Source organism: Epinephelus fuscoguttatus, linkage group LG6 (assembly GCF_011397635.1).
Source record: "Epinephelus fuscoguttatus linkage group LG6, E.fuscoguttatus.final_Chr_v1".
Lineage (NCBI taxonomy): Eukaryota > Metazoa > Chordata > Actinopteri > Perciformes > Serranidae > Epinephelus > Epinephelus fuscoguttatus.
This window is the reverse complement of record NC_064757.1, coordinates 36879120-36893763: the sequence shown is the minus strand read 5'-3', so window position 1 is coordinate 36893763 and position 14644 is coordinate 36879120. Positions and strand designations below refer to the sequence as shown.

At 41.3% G+C, this 14644-nt stretch overlaps 1 protein-coding gene across 2 annotated transcripts; it reads right to left on the bottom strand.

Annotated features, from left to right (window-relative positions):
* Positions 1 to 1080: 1080 nt before the first annotated feature.
* fbxo21 (F-box protein 21) lies at positions 1081 to 13594 on the bottom strand. Of its 2 annotated transcripts, none has more exons than XM_049578530.1 (12): positions 13326 to 13594; positions 12590 to 12725; positions 10683 to 10792; positions 10375 to 10496; positions 8183 to 8329; positions 7795 to 7931; positions 7569 to 7705; positions 5587 to 5766; positions 5266 to 5398; positions 4922 to 5112; positions 4664 to 4821; positions 1081 to 2217 (listed from the first exon to the last, which is right to left on the bottom strand). In XM_049578530.1, the coding sequence occupies exons 1-12, from the start codon at positions 13547 to 13549 to the stop codon at positions 1976 to 1978; spliced, it is 1917 nt and encodes a 638-aa protein (XP_049434487.1). In that variant the 5' UTR covers positions 13550 to 13594; the 3' UTR covers positions 1081 to 1975. The 2 variants fall into 2 exon arrangements, with proteins under 2 accessions (XP_049434487.1, XP_049434488.1); XM_049578531.1 differs by having other exon boundaries at positions 10683 to 10777.
* Positions 13595 to 14644: the final 1050 nt, after the last annotated feature.

Genomic DNA, 14644 nt, shown 5'->3' with positions numbered 1-14644 from the left:
GTGCTGAAAATGATGTAAATATTTGTATTTATTTAGGCTATTAATCATATTTGTGCCGAGTTCAAGGGAGGGAAGGAGCAAGATACTTTGGCTGTGTTATATATGTCTCCTATATAAAACGTCTGTGTTGTCACTGCATTTTTTGAACACATCTGTCGCCTGCATCCAGGTGCTGTCTCAGTGTCACACATTAGACTTCAACTCCCAAGATGAACGGCAACACACTATGATCCTCCTCACACACAAACTGGCAGCTCAGCGCTGGACTGCGCGTGTGCTACTGCCGTAATTTCATTCACCTCACAGACTGATTTAGCGTAGCACGTGCAACATATAGACCGATGTCTCACTGTAGACTAATCAACAGACAGATTAAACAGAGGAGCAGCTCTGTGTCTCTCTTAGGGCGCATTCACCAGGATGGTCCGGGGGACCCGGTTTGATTGGTTGGGGAATGCTGAAAAATTTCACACCTTCATTTGGTTCACTTTCACACTGCACTTTTTAAAGTGGACCAAACCGAGAAGAAAAAAAGCATGAGGAATAAGAAAACCCAGCTCACTGAATTTTCAGGACCAAGAACGGAAATCCATCCCCTTCAGCCAGCTTTAGCCAAAAAAACCACCAAACACCAAAATGCACTGCGCTCTACATCACTTCCACTCTTTGGTTCACTTCCTCTCTTTGGTTGGCTGGAAAGTCCGTTTGCATATCCCACTGTAAGCGAACCGCACCAGGGTTCACTTGTAAGTGAACCGAAAGTTAACCCCCAGTTTTCAAGAGGAGCAGGGGTTGCTTGTTTGGTCCGCACCAGAGCTCGAATCAGTGTTTACACCACTCCAAGTAAACCAAACTATCCATGGAAGCGGACCAGGGTTCGTTTAAAGCGGATGTGTTATATAACGCAACTTTACCCTATATCGATATATACGGTGGTTTATATCTTGCTTGAAAATATATCGTACACAGTCGTATCACCCAGCTCTAGGAAAGATAGTTGATTAGGTCTCACCAATGACCTGGCAATGAGATTCAACTGTACCTTTAGTAGAAAGAAGTAAAATGAATACAGAGAGAAGCTAGAAAAAAACTTGAAACGCTTTATTTTTGTTGTAGTTTCCTCAAAGCTCACAGTCATTTGTGTTTCAAGTCAGTGGTGTCCTTATTGGTTCCTCTTTTGTTTTTCCATTAACAGCTCAGCGACACTGATGAGCCACGACATCCTACATGTTTCACTTGTAAATATACACAGAAAAAAAAACAAGATAATCTATAAATGTGAAAGTTAAACTTTCTGAAGTGCATGAAACTCGATTAAAAGATGGGGAGTTAAAAGTACAAGTCAATTTACAAAGTATTTTCTTTATAGTCTTCTGTGTGGCACTGTAACTGGAGGGGTTGGACTAAATGCTGGGGGGCTTGTTTGACTGGTGCTGGGTGCAGAGAGGTGTGGGTGAAGGAGCATTCCTTGGTTCTAGGTAAAGGATGATTTACAGTACCTGGATACCCATCCTGAACTGACTCATCCACTTAGCTGTGTACTTTAAGCCTACATTCTTTTTTCTCCAAGGTGTCGACTTAAGCACTACTTTGGGTTTTCATACTTTTTCCAAACTAAACTTTGTGACTGGATTTCCTGCATCCTGGATAACACTTCATAGTTTGAGCTTTGTTTTCACAACAAATGCATTACAGTATTTAGATATGTGTTTCGTAAATGTTTCCATACATTTTGGTCATACTGTCAACTTTCCAGACATGGAAAAGTTAAAATAAATCTTTACAGACCTGCACATGAAGCTGACTGTGATACAAAACCACATTTGTTAATCACTTTTGTGTGTTCCTCTCCATTACACATATCCTGGTCTTGAGTATGTGAAACAAAGCAACAGCTAAGTGGACTGTGAGTTGAGAACGGGTGACCAGTAATTAGTTAGCCCTGGTCTGCAGGGTGTTGGACACAGCTACTTCGCTACATGGGCATGGCTTGGTGGTTGCTTTGGTCTGTGGCAGGAGCTTGTTCCTGGTTCCCAGAGCCAGGTGTCAGTCTGTGGTAAAGCTCCTGCACTGTGCCCAAAGTTTCAACCATGTCCTCTGGGTATCGTGTCTGCAGTTCTTCGTTGGCAACATAGTGGGTGTCGGCGAACTCGGAGAAGTAACGTCCTACCTCTGGGTGGCCGATCTCCAGGGGGGCTGAGTGGGGCTCCAGGTTCTCTGAGGAGCAACAATGGAATAGTGTGACAATATATATACAAAAAGGTTAACATAACAGTTTCCGCCATTATTAACATAAGCCCCGTTTCCACCAAACACTTTCGGTATGGTACCTTTGGAACCTCCTAAATGAAGGCGGGGTTGTTGTCACTCACTGCTCTGTCCAGCACTCACTGTATTTCCTCATTACTGGTCACAAAGATGGAAGTCTGCACCTTTTTTATCGTCCACAGTGGTGTATCGAACTGAACTGTACCATACTGCATGGTGGAAACGGGGTTACAGTATACATACAAGCCCAAGTCAAACAGACAACACATATATCGAAATATTGAGTTTATCAAGAACATGTCAGGTGTAATTAATTTCGGCATCACAACTTCATGTTTTCTCACTTCCTGCTCTCATCTTCTGCCCGAGGAGCAGATGAGAGCACAGGGACTGATCGATATAAATCTCCCTCTGGGTTTGTAGAGAACAGAGTGTGTAGGTGAAAGTCGAGGTGGTGGAGAGGACAAAGATAACACGTACAAACAATGAAAGCTGTGTAGCAGCAGCAGCTTCAGCAGACTGAGCGGCAGAGTGAGCAGGTAAGCACAAGGGAGTGTATGAGTCAGCCTGTTAGGGAGGAGCTTTCTTAAGTGGGGAAAATGTATAAGTCACCAAAAAAGGGTGATGCAGCACCACTAATGCATCGGCCTTAGACCAGCCTGCAGGCTTTGTTTCCTATATGTCAGTCTTGCTGAATAATGCATCAACAGTGACTACAACAAAGTCATCATGAACTTCACATCACACTACTAATATAACACTGTGGAGTTACGTTAGCTTTAAGAGCAAGATGCTGCAGCATTTAATAAAGATTCATTCGTTATGAGGTAAGTTGAGCATGACGTTTATGTCATCTATCATGTATAACAAGGCACCTACCAGAGTGTGAGTGTAAATGACAGGGATTTATTTGTCACCTCTGCAGTTGTGATACATTAGTTCATTGTCCAATGTAACGTAGGCCAGGAGCCAGGTCCAGCCCTCATAATGTTTTCTGGTAGACTGTGCGTTTGACAAATTCCCATCAAAAATGATTGTTACAAATTACACTTCTTTGGCCCAAATTTGTCACTATACCTCAAATCAGAGAAAAAAGAATTTTCAGTCACTAGCCTTCCAGTTGCCAGCAATGTGTGAAGTGTTGAGTTTCCCCAAATTTTATGTTAGAAATGTGCAGGATAGGTCCCCAGCATTTAGACACTGCCGCATGCTAACTTGAATATGTTGGGAAATTTTGCATAATTAGCACTGATTAGCATTATCACCTATATAGACTACATTTCAGCAAGTATTGGACTGGTTTGGGGGGTTATTGAGGATGCTGAATCCATTTCTGACAATTTCAAAATTCACCAAACAGTCTCGAGTTGGGGGTAATTTCCAAGATAGAAAGGTCGACTTGGGCTCACATTGAAGCTTAGCAACGTGGGACGTTTTCTATGTACAAGTAAAGCAGTGATATTAAACACAAAGTGATGAAAAATAATCATTTCTGATGAGAATTTGTCAAACTAACTGCCATTTTTTTGTTTTGTTGGGGGGATGTTGTGTGTGATATTTTGATATAAAGTGGCAGCAAGCCCCAGAATCTTGTTTTGCTATTTTATTTCCCCTTTGCATCAGGATACTCCTTGCCAAATTTCATGCTTGTATGATTATTAATGCCACCGTAGTGCCCTAATATTTGCATTTACATCATTTCGCCAGAAATATGTCCCAAAAATATGAGTTTTGGGCCCCCTGAGACCAAACGGCTCCAAGTTGGGAGTGCTCACAATCAGCTTGTGATGGCCCAAGGTAAAGGTTTCATTATGTCTAACAGGACATAATGAAAAAAAGGTAGCAGACCTGGCCCCTGGCTCTAACAGTCTGTCTCTATAGTGTATGAGAACTTTAGGTTTTGCATTGTTTTTCCTGCTGACTTCCTCTCGTCTTATCAGCCAGCAGTTTCCTTTTAATGTGTTTTTAGTAGATAAGATATCAGTATGCTACATATTCCAGTTTAATTCCACTTCTGCAATTTGAAATGTTCTCCCCCCAAAACACAGCACTGCTATGTGTATAAAGTTATGCTTGCTATGCTTAGAGTGGTTCTGATTTTTGGCCTCATACATGCATTCTTGCAACGCCTTGTTGCAAGAGTAAAAGACATAATTGGGAACTTTGTGACTTTGGCAAACCCTGATTTATTTTTCTATATCTGGCCACTTGATTTATTAGTGGCTGGTGCCAGGACAGTTTAATGATTCATTCCTTCCCACGGGCATTTATCAGAAACATATACATATTTATGATGTATAAACTTTTTAAATTTCATAAGTCATCACACAACCAGCAAACAATCTTTAACATTAAGGATATTTTTCATCACTGTGCCGGTGTAAAAGATCCATACCCTGTGCAGCGTAGCGGCATGTTCCGTCCTGCACGAGGACGTTGTAGAAAGGCTGGTTGGCCCCGCTGGACAGCTGGTGGACCCTCATGGTGGTGATCCACTCCTGACTCATGGTGCACTTTGGGTCCCAGCCATAGATCACACAGTTATATCCTGACCTGGTGGAGGATATGTGACAGGACACACACTTGAGTATTCTTCTTAATAAGACTGCAAAGAGATTTGTTAACAGAGAAGCTACATGTTAGTGTGACCCACCTCTTGTGTTTCATGATGAGGCCGACTGAATACTGGACCTCCAGGTGTTCTGGGGCGCTGCGCTTCTTCACCTCAGGTGTAACTGGATGTTTCTTGTGCTGGATGTGCTCCAGCGTGTGCTGCACCAGGTAACCCACTGCCCCGTGCTGGGAGGGGTCCAATGCCTGAATGTGCTGCAGGATGTCTAGCACCTGGGACAGAAGACAAACATCAGTGGACAATGTGGTTAGGTGAAGTACAAAGGGATTAGTAATGAGTGCTTTGTGCTGAGTGATGGTTCATATTTTACTGAACTGAGAGCAATTAGAGCATGAGAAAAACAGCATTAAGTTGTGTGTGCTGACCTTTTCTGGCCATATGCCCAGGTGGAAGTAGAGACGTGCCTGCAGCAGCAGGTACTGCACATTATCTGGGTTGATAGTGAGGTAGAGGTCCAGAGAGTCTCTCAGCAGCTGGTAGGATTTTTCATTGCCTTCCCTGAAAGGAACCACACAGTGCAGGTAAAGTTATTCAACAGAACATTACATTTATTTATTCCTTTAATTCTAAGAATTTTTTATTCAATTTTTAGACAACATTTCTCGACCACTCATCAGCCGTCCACCAACTCAACTCTCCAGCAGAAGATACTTAGCAGTGACAGTCAGGTGTCCAGTTTCTCGTACCCTCTTTTACCGATGTTCAGCAGGTTTCCCACCATCCTGAGTAGCACCTCGGTGGTGCTGATGGCACTGTAGTAATCTGCCGTCACCTGGTGGCCAATGAGGTACTCACACTCCTTGGCTGTCAGCTGTTTGCCTTTACCGAAGGCATCAATGTAGACAAAGTCATAGATGTCCTCACTCCTGCAGGGACAAAGTTAAATAAATCTATTTAACTGTCAATCATCACAGTTTCGTCTTCAGTAAGGGCTAATGCCCATTGAGGAGTCCATTACCAGGAATTAATGGACGATGGGGAGGCCTGTGCGTAGGACAGTTGCTTTGGTGGAGTCCATTAATTCCCAAATGAAGACACTTTGAAGGGCATTAGCTAACTTACTGTGGTCACTTGCCAATGGAAAAAAAAAAACTTCAGACCATTTATCCTTATTTTCAAAAGTTTTGCATTCAAAATCTTAAGTTTTTCACAAACCATAACTCAGTTTGGGGTTTGGCTAATGCCTGGAACAATCATAACCATCCCATCAAGTTCTTATGCAATTGAAATGTTATTTACTACACCTTAGATTCGACTTAGCATTGTGAGATATTTCTTTCTCCGCTCAGTTCATAGAGTCCTTGGGCTCAGCTATGAGCCAGAAAGCTAACGTTATGCTAGCAAGATTCAAAGTCAATAACATTGCGTACGGTTCACAAACAGTAAATATAATTAGACAGTATGTTAAAAAAAAAGACTAGCCATGGCCTCAGCATTGTCCCCAAATCAATATCAAGATTTTCACCAACAAATGACAGTGATACTACGAAGTCAGCTAATTTATTTCAAACTGTTCAAAGATGTTTCTCTGGATGTTCTTAGCAGGTGTCCATTTTTTGGAACTAAAGAACACACTGCAGCCAATCATGATTGAGTATTCAACCAGATCATAACCCTAACCCTCTAATAACCAATATGCCATCAATGTATGTGTGAAGAACTACCAATATAACAGACTGGAGCAAGTGTGGCAAGGCTACACGATAGGGGCGGGAATCACCAGAGGCTCAATGATACGTTATTATTGCGATTTTAAACGTGTTGAAATATGCAGAGTATTGCAAAAAAGTATACTGCGATTTATTACCTTTTTTCAAATTTAATTTATGTCTCTAAAGGAAAACTTTGTCAACATCTATTTTATCTAATGAGAAAACGTTTACAGTCTCGCTTCAGTAATTTTTTTTCGCAGCAAAATAGAATAGAATAGAAACGAAAAAACAACTGATTGTATTATTCAAGTAGGTTACCTAAAGTTTAATTTTTATTTATAATATTAATAATTCATACAATAGAAAAATCAATACTTTGCACTGTGCGATGATAGGATTTTGTCACACACAAATATTGCAGTACTGTGCTGTATCGATTTTCCCCCCACCCCAACTACACGAAAGACAGCAGTGATAAGGTCATAAGTAAAACAAATACCAAATATTGAACATTCAACTTGTGCACGGCAATACAAACTAAAATACAAATATTCTCCATCTACGTTTCACCAAAAGACACCAAAAATACCTCATAATTTGTCAGATGTTACCATCTATAGCAGCCAAAATCTACTACAAGATAAAATGAATTATGCTAGTAACATATTCTGGGTTCCTTTCATACACAAATCATATAAAGAGAATATGAGATAGGGATTGATGTGGATGGAAATCAATGTGGTTGCATTTCCTACCGGTCGCTAATAAGACACAATGTAATGTGTAATAAGTAAAGACAGCACTGAGTATCTCTATAGTTGTGCTGGAGACTGGTTTTGTTCATAGTGATATCTTATACAACAGTTTTAATGTCTTAAGTGCATCAGATTGATGTGATTAAAGGAAAACAGTCAAATGAATTAATTGATTATTAAAGCTCTGCTCTCCTCCTGCAATCATGAACTATGTGAATGACTGCATTTAGAGAATTCGAGAGATATCATTTCAAAACATACCCTCTTGGTTTTTGGCACCAGCGCAGCAGGAAGTGATTGGGAAAGTTGACAGGTTCCAGCTGAACACCCAGCTTCCGGGCTAATGTCATGTAGAGGACAGAGAGGCTTATGGGAATGCCTGTACGGCGTAGTAGCACCTGAAGGAAAACAAGACAGCCCAGTCAGTTGAATCAAACTGTAGTTGAAGCTTGTGACTTTAACAACACATTGTTTAAATAAGATCTACCTGGTGGATGTAAGAGTTGAGAGGGTTGTAGTAGTCGAACTCGTTGCCTTTGTATGCAAGCTGCTCGTACAGGACAGAGTTCAGGGCGCACACCACCTGCCTCTGGAGCTCAAAGTCCTCTACGACAAAGCAGTCGCCTATGTCACACACAAGAATTGAAACTTCATAAGAACTTTGGCTGAAAGTAAAAAAAAATATGGATCTCGTGCAGCTGACATGTTTGCCCAAAGATACTGGTATTGATTTTTTCAAAGTGTACTGGGAACAGATTCCCATGCCTTCAGGCTTTAAGAGTCTAGTGCTGATGCATTTTGGGAAAACAAAACAATAACAAAAACTTTAAAAAGGCAACTTTTCATTCTGAGCATTGCTGGTGTTGAAAGCCCACCTGGGGCGATACGCAGGCTGGGGTGAGAGGGATTCTTGATTCTCAGCATCTTCTTGACTTTTTCCGTTATCTCATCCAGCTGGGCAGATACGCTGTTCAATGTCACATCAGCCAGTGGGTTACAATACTGATCCACCAGTACAGCACCTGGAGAGGCAGACAAGACCAAGAGAGGTAAGCCATGATGTAAAGCTGCTTGTATTAACTTCAAATATAAAATTCAATCCAAATGTATTTATAAAGTACAATAAAAAACAACAACTGTTGACCAAAATGCTGTCCCATCTCAAAAATATAGCAAAAACAATAAATACAACACTCTTTAAAAGACAAATGGACGACAATATAGAAAGGCAACGCTCATAGGGAGTGAGTGAGATGTGTTTTACAACAGGATTTTAAAACAGGAAGTGTAGGGGCCAGCCCAACATGTAGAGGAAACCTGTTACAGATTTGGGGCCTACAGCTGAAAGGATGCACCCTCCCCTGTGCTTCAACCTTGCTCTTGAAACAACAAGGATACACTGGTCAGCTGACCTGAGTGACCTTGTAGCGACACATGGTCATAAACGTTTGAGAGAAAGGTTGCGTGAGCCCATTTAAAGGTCCAGTGTGAAGGATTTAGGGGGATATAGTAGGAGAAATATAATATAATAAGTACTTGTGTTACCTTAGAATGAGCAGTTTATATCTACACAGGGAGCGGGTCCTCATTTGAGGAGATCGCAATATTGCACCGCCATGTTTTTACAGTACCCCAGACAGGACAAACCAAACACTGACTCTAGATACAGCCAATCACATTTTTGTGTCAGCCACCGTGGTTCAAAGCCAATGTGCGACAAGCAGCGTCGGAAAAACACTGATTTATGAGGTGAAACTGCTTTTTTCAGTGTTTTTACTCGTCTAACTCAGCAGGTCCATTTGTTTTGGGGAGGAGGAGACATTCGCAGGTAATTTGGCTCCTGGTGTGCACAATCTGTGCGTTCCAATCCCTATACTATATAGTATGCCAGAAAAGGATTAGGTATGTCCCAATACATAGTATGTCAAAAACAGTATGCCAAAAATACCAGGATGTTTTACTACATCAGTTCGGATTTAGCTGTATGCAAGCCAGCATGCTTTTCTGGCTATTCTGACCCACAATCCTCTGCACAGCGGACGATACATCACATCGACTGAGCTGCAAACAGATGACAGCTGATTGACAGCTGTCAGACGTAGCAATGATGGATGACAGCACATTCAAGCAACTGACGACCAGTCCAATAGTAATAACAGGAATACTGATTGTTTAAGTGAACAAAATAATCATAAATATTACAAACAACAACAGGACATAACTATAAAAATAACAATGACAGAAAACTACAGATTTAATTTCACTGTCGCAAATATAATATATTAGAATCTACAATCTGTATACTTATAAAAACAGCAGAGCTCTCTGGGTTGATGTCCGTCTCTGGCGAACTCAGTAAGTGGCTTTTTCTTTTATCTCCAAGGTAATAGATATTAAAGTAAGAGGGTCAAAGTTCAGGCTGTTATGTGCATACTGCATGCAATGGTATGTACTTTGTCACAGCCGCTGCAGTACCTACTAAAAGCAAAAAGAAAAAAAAAAAAAAGTATGCTATTGGCTGCAATCTGCAATCCTCACCACTAGGTGCCACTAAATCCCCCTAAATCTTACACACTGAACCTTTAATGATTTGTAGGTAAACAATGAAATCTTAAAATCAATCCTAAAACACACAGGGAGCCAGTGAAGGGAGGCGGGTGTGGAGGAAATGTACTTTTGCTTGTGTGTTTCTATTAAAAGGCAAGCTGCAGCTTTATGGACCAACTGCAAGTGTGAGAGGGAGGCCTGGCTAACAGCAGCATACAGAGCATTACAGCAGTCTGGTCGGGTCGAAATCAAAGGATTTTTAATGCTTTTAAAATCACTACAAGATAAAAAAGGACTTGACCTTTGATAACAGCCTCATTAGGAAAGCTAGATCTTTTAATCAAAGTTTATCTGCTTGATTTCAGATCACTTTCCATTATCACACCCAGTGATTAAAGCACAGAGGAAACGCAAATTAAATGTCAAAATGCTGACGTGTGAAGCAGTTATGGTGCTAAACACAAAGTAACCAAGACATACAGGTTCAGCTTGAGTTGTATGACATGTAGTCACGCCTCACCCTCTAAAGCCGACTGCTGCTCCACAGGCTGCTCCAAGAAGGTCTTCAAACTCCTCAAGATGTTCTGTTGTCGCAGGAAGTAAAGGATTTTCTTTGCATAGTACTTCAAGGTCAAGCTTTTCCTGACGATGGACGCAAAACGGAAGAGAGACACATTAACGGCCGGAGGGCGGGAGTGTGCAACACAACAAGAGCTTTCGTAATCAAAGAGGATTAACAACATCAACATGCAAACCCATTAATGATTGCAAAATGCAGAGTGTGGCAAGTGTGGAGGTTTTACTGTGCGTGCACACTGCCGCTCTCACCTCTTGTCAGAGTTGAGGATGAAGAGGAGCTCGTCTTCGCAGAAGTGCTCCGGCATCCCGAGTGACTCGATCTCTGCAAAGCTGTCTCCCAGCACCTGGCCAACGCAAGGCTGAGTTACAGATCTCTGGGTTAGTGTGGAACATAGAAAGCTCGGTTTGTCTTGCACCAACATGCGCCCACACACACACAGACCACACACACAAAAGGCCAGCCAATTCACATAAACACATAATGATTTTTCAAAATGCATCTGTAAAGGAAAATTTGCAGATTTTACAGATCCAACTGAATGCATTTTACATTTTGCTTTATCTATTTAGAGGTCCAGCGTGTATGATTTAGGGGGATATACTGGGTTTCCTTTTTTCTGTTTTCTTCAGTGTATAATCACCTGAAAATAACAATCTTTGTGTTTTCGTTACCTTAGAATGAGCTGTTTATATCTACAAAAGGAGCAGGTCCCTGTCTATCTGTCTGTCCTGTCTATCGCCATGTTGCACTGACATGTTTCTACAGTAACCCAGAACAGACAAATAAAACACTGGCTTTAGATAAAGCCATTTACATTTGTTTCATTGACAAGAAAAAATGAATGTGAAGCTGCTTTATTTAGTGTTGTTATCAATTTAAATCACCACCTACATTTATTTTGGAGAGGAAGAGACCTCTGCGGATTATTTGGCTCCTGAACGTCTGGACCAGAAATGAGATGAGCACATGTTAAGGCCCCGTTTCCACAAGTACGGTACAGTTAAGTACGCTTTCTTCTCTTTCCACTGTGTGTCTGGTTTTGAGGCTCATGTAACCACTGTTCATACTGTGGAGAGTTTTATTAGTAAACTGTAACTATAAAATGAAAAGATGTTGTGCTGCCTCTCACAGCAGCTGGAGTCTGAGAAAAAATAACTTAATTCACTGGGCCGACTGCCGGGGACTTTTAAGGCGGAGCGTTTACTTGTAATGATACTCAGAGTTGACGACATGAATCCATCAACACACCTTAAATTTCACTGTGACAACTTTGACCATTACTTTAGTTTTTATTGTCTCTCTTGGATGACATACACTTTTAGTAATGAGTGGATTTTCAAGCATTTATATATATTAATTTCAACTGGATAATGTGAACTGCATATATTCTATTCCTCACTTGGAGAAAATATTAAATCCGATTCATGTGACACTAAACCCCTGAGCTTGCCTAAAAAAAAGGACTAAATGCACAAAGCTGCTATTTTTAAATATCCCATGGAGAGAGACTCTCACTGCAGCCTGTTTTATTTTGTTCTGAAAATGTCGGCCTGCAGCCTCGTTCTGTGGACGATAAACGAGGTGCAGACTGATAAAGGAGGAAATACAGTGAGTGCTGGACGGAGCAGTGAGTGACAACAACCCCGCCCACATTTAAGAGTACCGTTTACAGTGGAGACGCTGAGCGGAGCTAGGGTCTAAGTACCATGTCTGAAGGGTTACTTTTGTTTCCAGAGGTACCATACCAAAACTGTTTGGTGGAAACGGGCTTAAGTTATCAGAGAAAAAAGGTGAGTACACATTAGCAGGTCTTGGGACTAGCAGCCCAACTCTGTCACGCCAAACAGCGTCGGAGAAACACTCATTTGTGACATGAAACTGCTTTATTCAGTGTTTTTACCAGTTTTAATCACCTGCTTCGTTTGTTATGGAAAGAAAGAGAGAGACCTCTGTGGATAATTAAGCGCCTGATTAAAATCTCCTGAACAATGAACACTGAAGGAATTCTAACTGGGAGAAGTTTCAGCTGGTTGCAACTGCCAATCCTCACCACAAGATGCCACTAAATCCCCCTTAATCTTACACACTGGACCTTTAATGTAATGTAACATAGTAATAATGATGATGCATGCTTGATTACAAATGGATTACTTACAACTTCAGTGAAGAACCTCTTTGAGATTGATTCCACGGTCCTTCGTATTTGTATCCCAACTCTGTGGCGTGTTTTGTATTCTCTGAGCCAGTCACAGCACTCGTTCTGACGGTAATACCTCTGCAGCCTGGGCCATCTGTTGATGAAGGCAGTAAAACTGTTATTTCAATGACACTTTGGGGCATGCTCAGAATTAATTTATCAGTGTCTTGCCTCAAGCAGTGAATGACACGTCTATGAAATCATTTATCACTCTGCTGCAGTGTTTTTCTCTCTCTTTGCACACAGAAAAGCAAACAACAGAGCAACAGCCAAGTGAGTCCGGAGGAGGGCTCAGCTTTTGGCATGAGCTGCACTGTCCTGCAGTTCACAGGCAGCATGTAACATTCAAGGTCACACAAACTCATTTTTTGCTGATCTGGATGAAAATGAGAATTGGCTGCAACTTGTGGAAGATTTTCAGGTTGAGATTTACACGCTTCACAGCTGTCTGCAGAGTATAAGCTTGAGACTGGCCTGACGTGATGATGAATTTGGTGCATCAGCAGAATGTCAACGGCTGACGGGTGCCTGTGAGCTCACAGTTAACGGAGCCACATTGAAGTAGACGTTGAGCGATTTATGGCTCCTAACGACACATATAATAATGACACGGGAGACTCGTTTCGGCAGATAATGGTGAAAAGCCACCACAAGCCGCAACTCCGACGAAATACCACATGAAAGCCCACAGCACCTGAGTTTGTACTGGTGTCCCCAGACCTTCCCTCTTCCGTGGCAAACGTCGTGTAGCCGCTTGCAGCAGCAGGAGACGTTACAAATGTCGACATGTTTGAGGACGGGGAAGCACAGGATGTGTTCGAGCAACTCGGTCGGCAGGTCGGTCAGTTTCTTAGTCTGAGGCTCGGAAATAATCCCATTTAGACTTTGTTGCCCCTCTCCGGCTACAGACGTCGCCATCTTTACTGTTTACCCCGATTACCTCATTGCTCAAGCCCCGCCCATTTATGGCGCAGGGGGCATGGCTAGGGGCGGGGCGAAGGAGGTGTAGCGCAGTGTGATTGGTTGGTCGGTCAGGAGGAAAAGGGAAGCTGTGATGCCTTCAGGCTCCTCGGACATTACACAGAGGAATACAGGCATGTATTCAACCAAAGAAAGTCTTTATTATAACAGAAAATGCATACAAGTGTTAAACCACAACTGCTGTTTTTAGCTTGGAAAAGAAAGGCTTTGGTGGATACACAACACCAGCGACTGTACAACCAATGAGAATTTGGCCGGACAAGAGCATATCAACTAACCAATCAACCAACCGACTAATAGTTTACAGCAATAGAGAAATGTACAGTAAAAACTTCAGCAGCCAAAAACTCATAATGTCCTATGTCAGTGGCAATTCTGTATGTCTTTTACACACAAGACACTGAAGTGAATTAGTGGTTTAACAAAGAACAGAAAACTTGTAACATAATGTGTTGCAAATAAAAAAAGAATTAGGTTTGCAACTGACTGTTATTGTCATTACAATTACTTGTCAGTTACTTTTGTGATGAATCATTTGGCCTCAAGTGGTCAGAAATGTCCAGAATTTCTTAAATGCCCAAGTTGACATCATCCATTTCCTCCTTTTGTCTGACCAACACTCCAAAACACAAGAATATTCAGATTGTTATCACATAAGACAAACAAAAGCTGCAAAGTCTCACAACTGACAAGCAAGAACAAGGGAATTAAACAATTAATAACTTATCAAAATAGATGCAGTTTACAGTAGATGCACTGTGCATATTTCTAGTGTTTACTCTAATTCCATTGTTGTCTTATTCTACTGATGTGTATATTATAATTATATTCTCACACTCCCATATTTTAGTTTTGATATTTCACTCTTTTTATGTCTAGTGTTAAACATTGTAGCATAATCCACATTTCATTTCTATTTTATGTATTTTATTGCTTTATATTTCCATAACTTTACCTCATACTCTTATTATTATTCTTATAATTCTTTATTCATTACACTGGAGCAACTGTAACGAGTCATAATTGCCCCCC

Excerpts from the sequence above, each read along its gene's own strand:
- fbxo21 (XM_049578530.1), bottom strand. The coding sequence starts at position 13,549 with ATGGCGACGTCTGTAGCCGGAGAGGGGCAACAAAGTCTAAATGGGATT. Across the intron at positions 10,497-10,682 it reads ATCCTCAACTCTGACAAGAG|GAAAAGCTTGACCTTGAAGT; the intron begins GTGAGAGCGGCA and ends GTCCATCGTCAG. Across the intron at positions 8,330-10,374 it reads GCAGCAGTCGGCTTTAGAGG|GTGCTGTACTGGTGGATCAG; the intron begins GTGAGGCGTGAC and ends CTGCCTCTCCAG.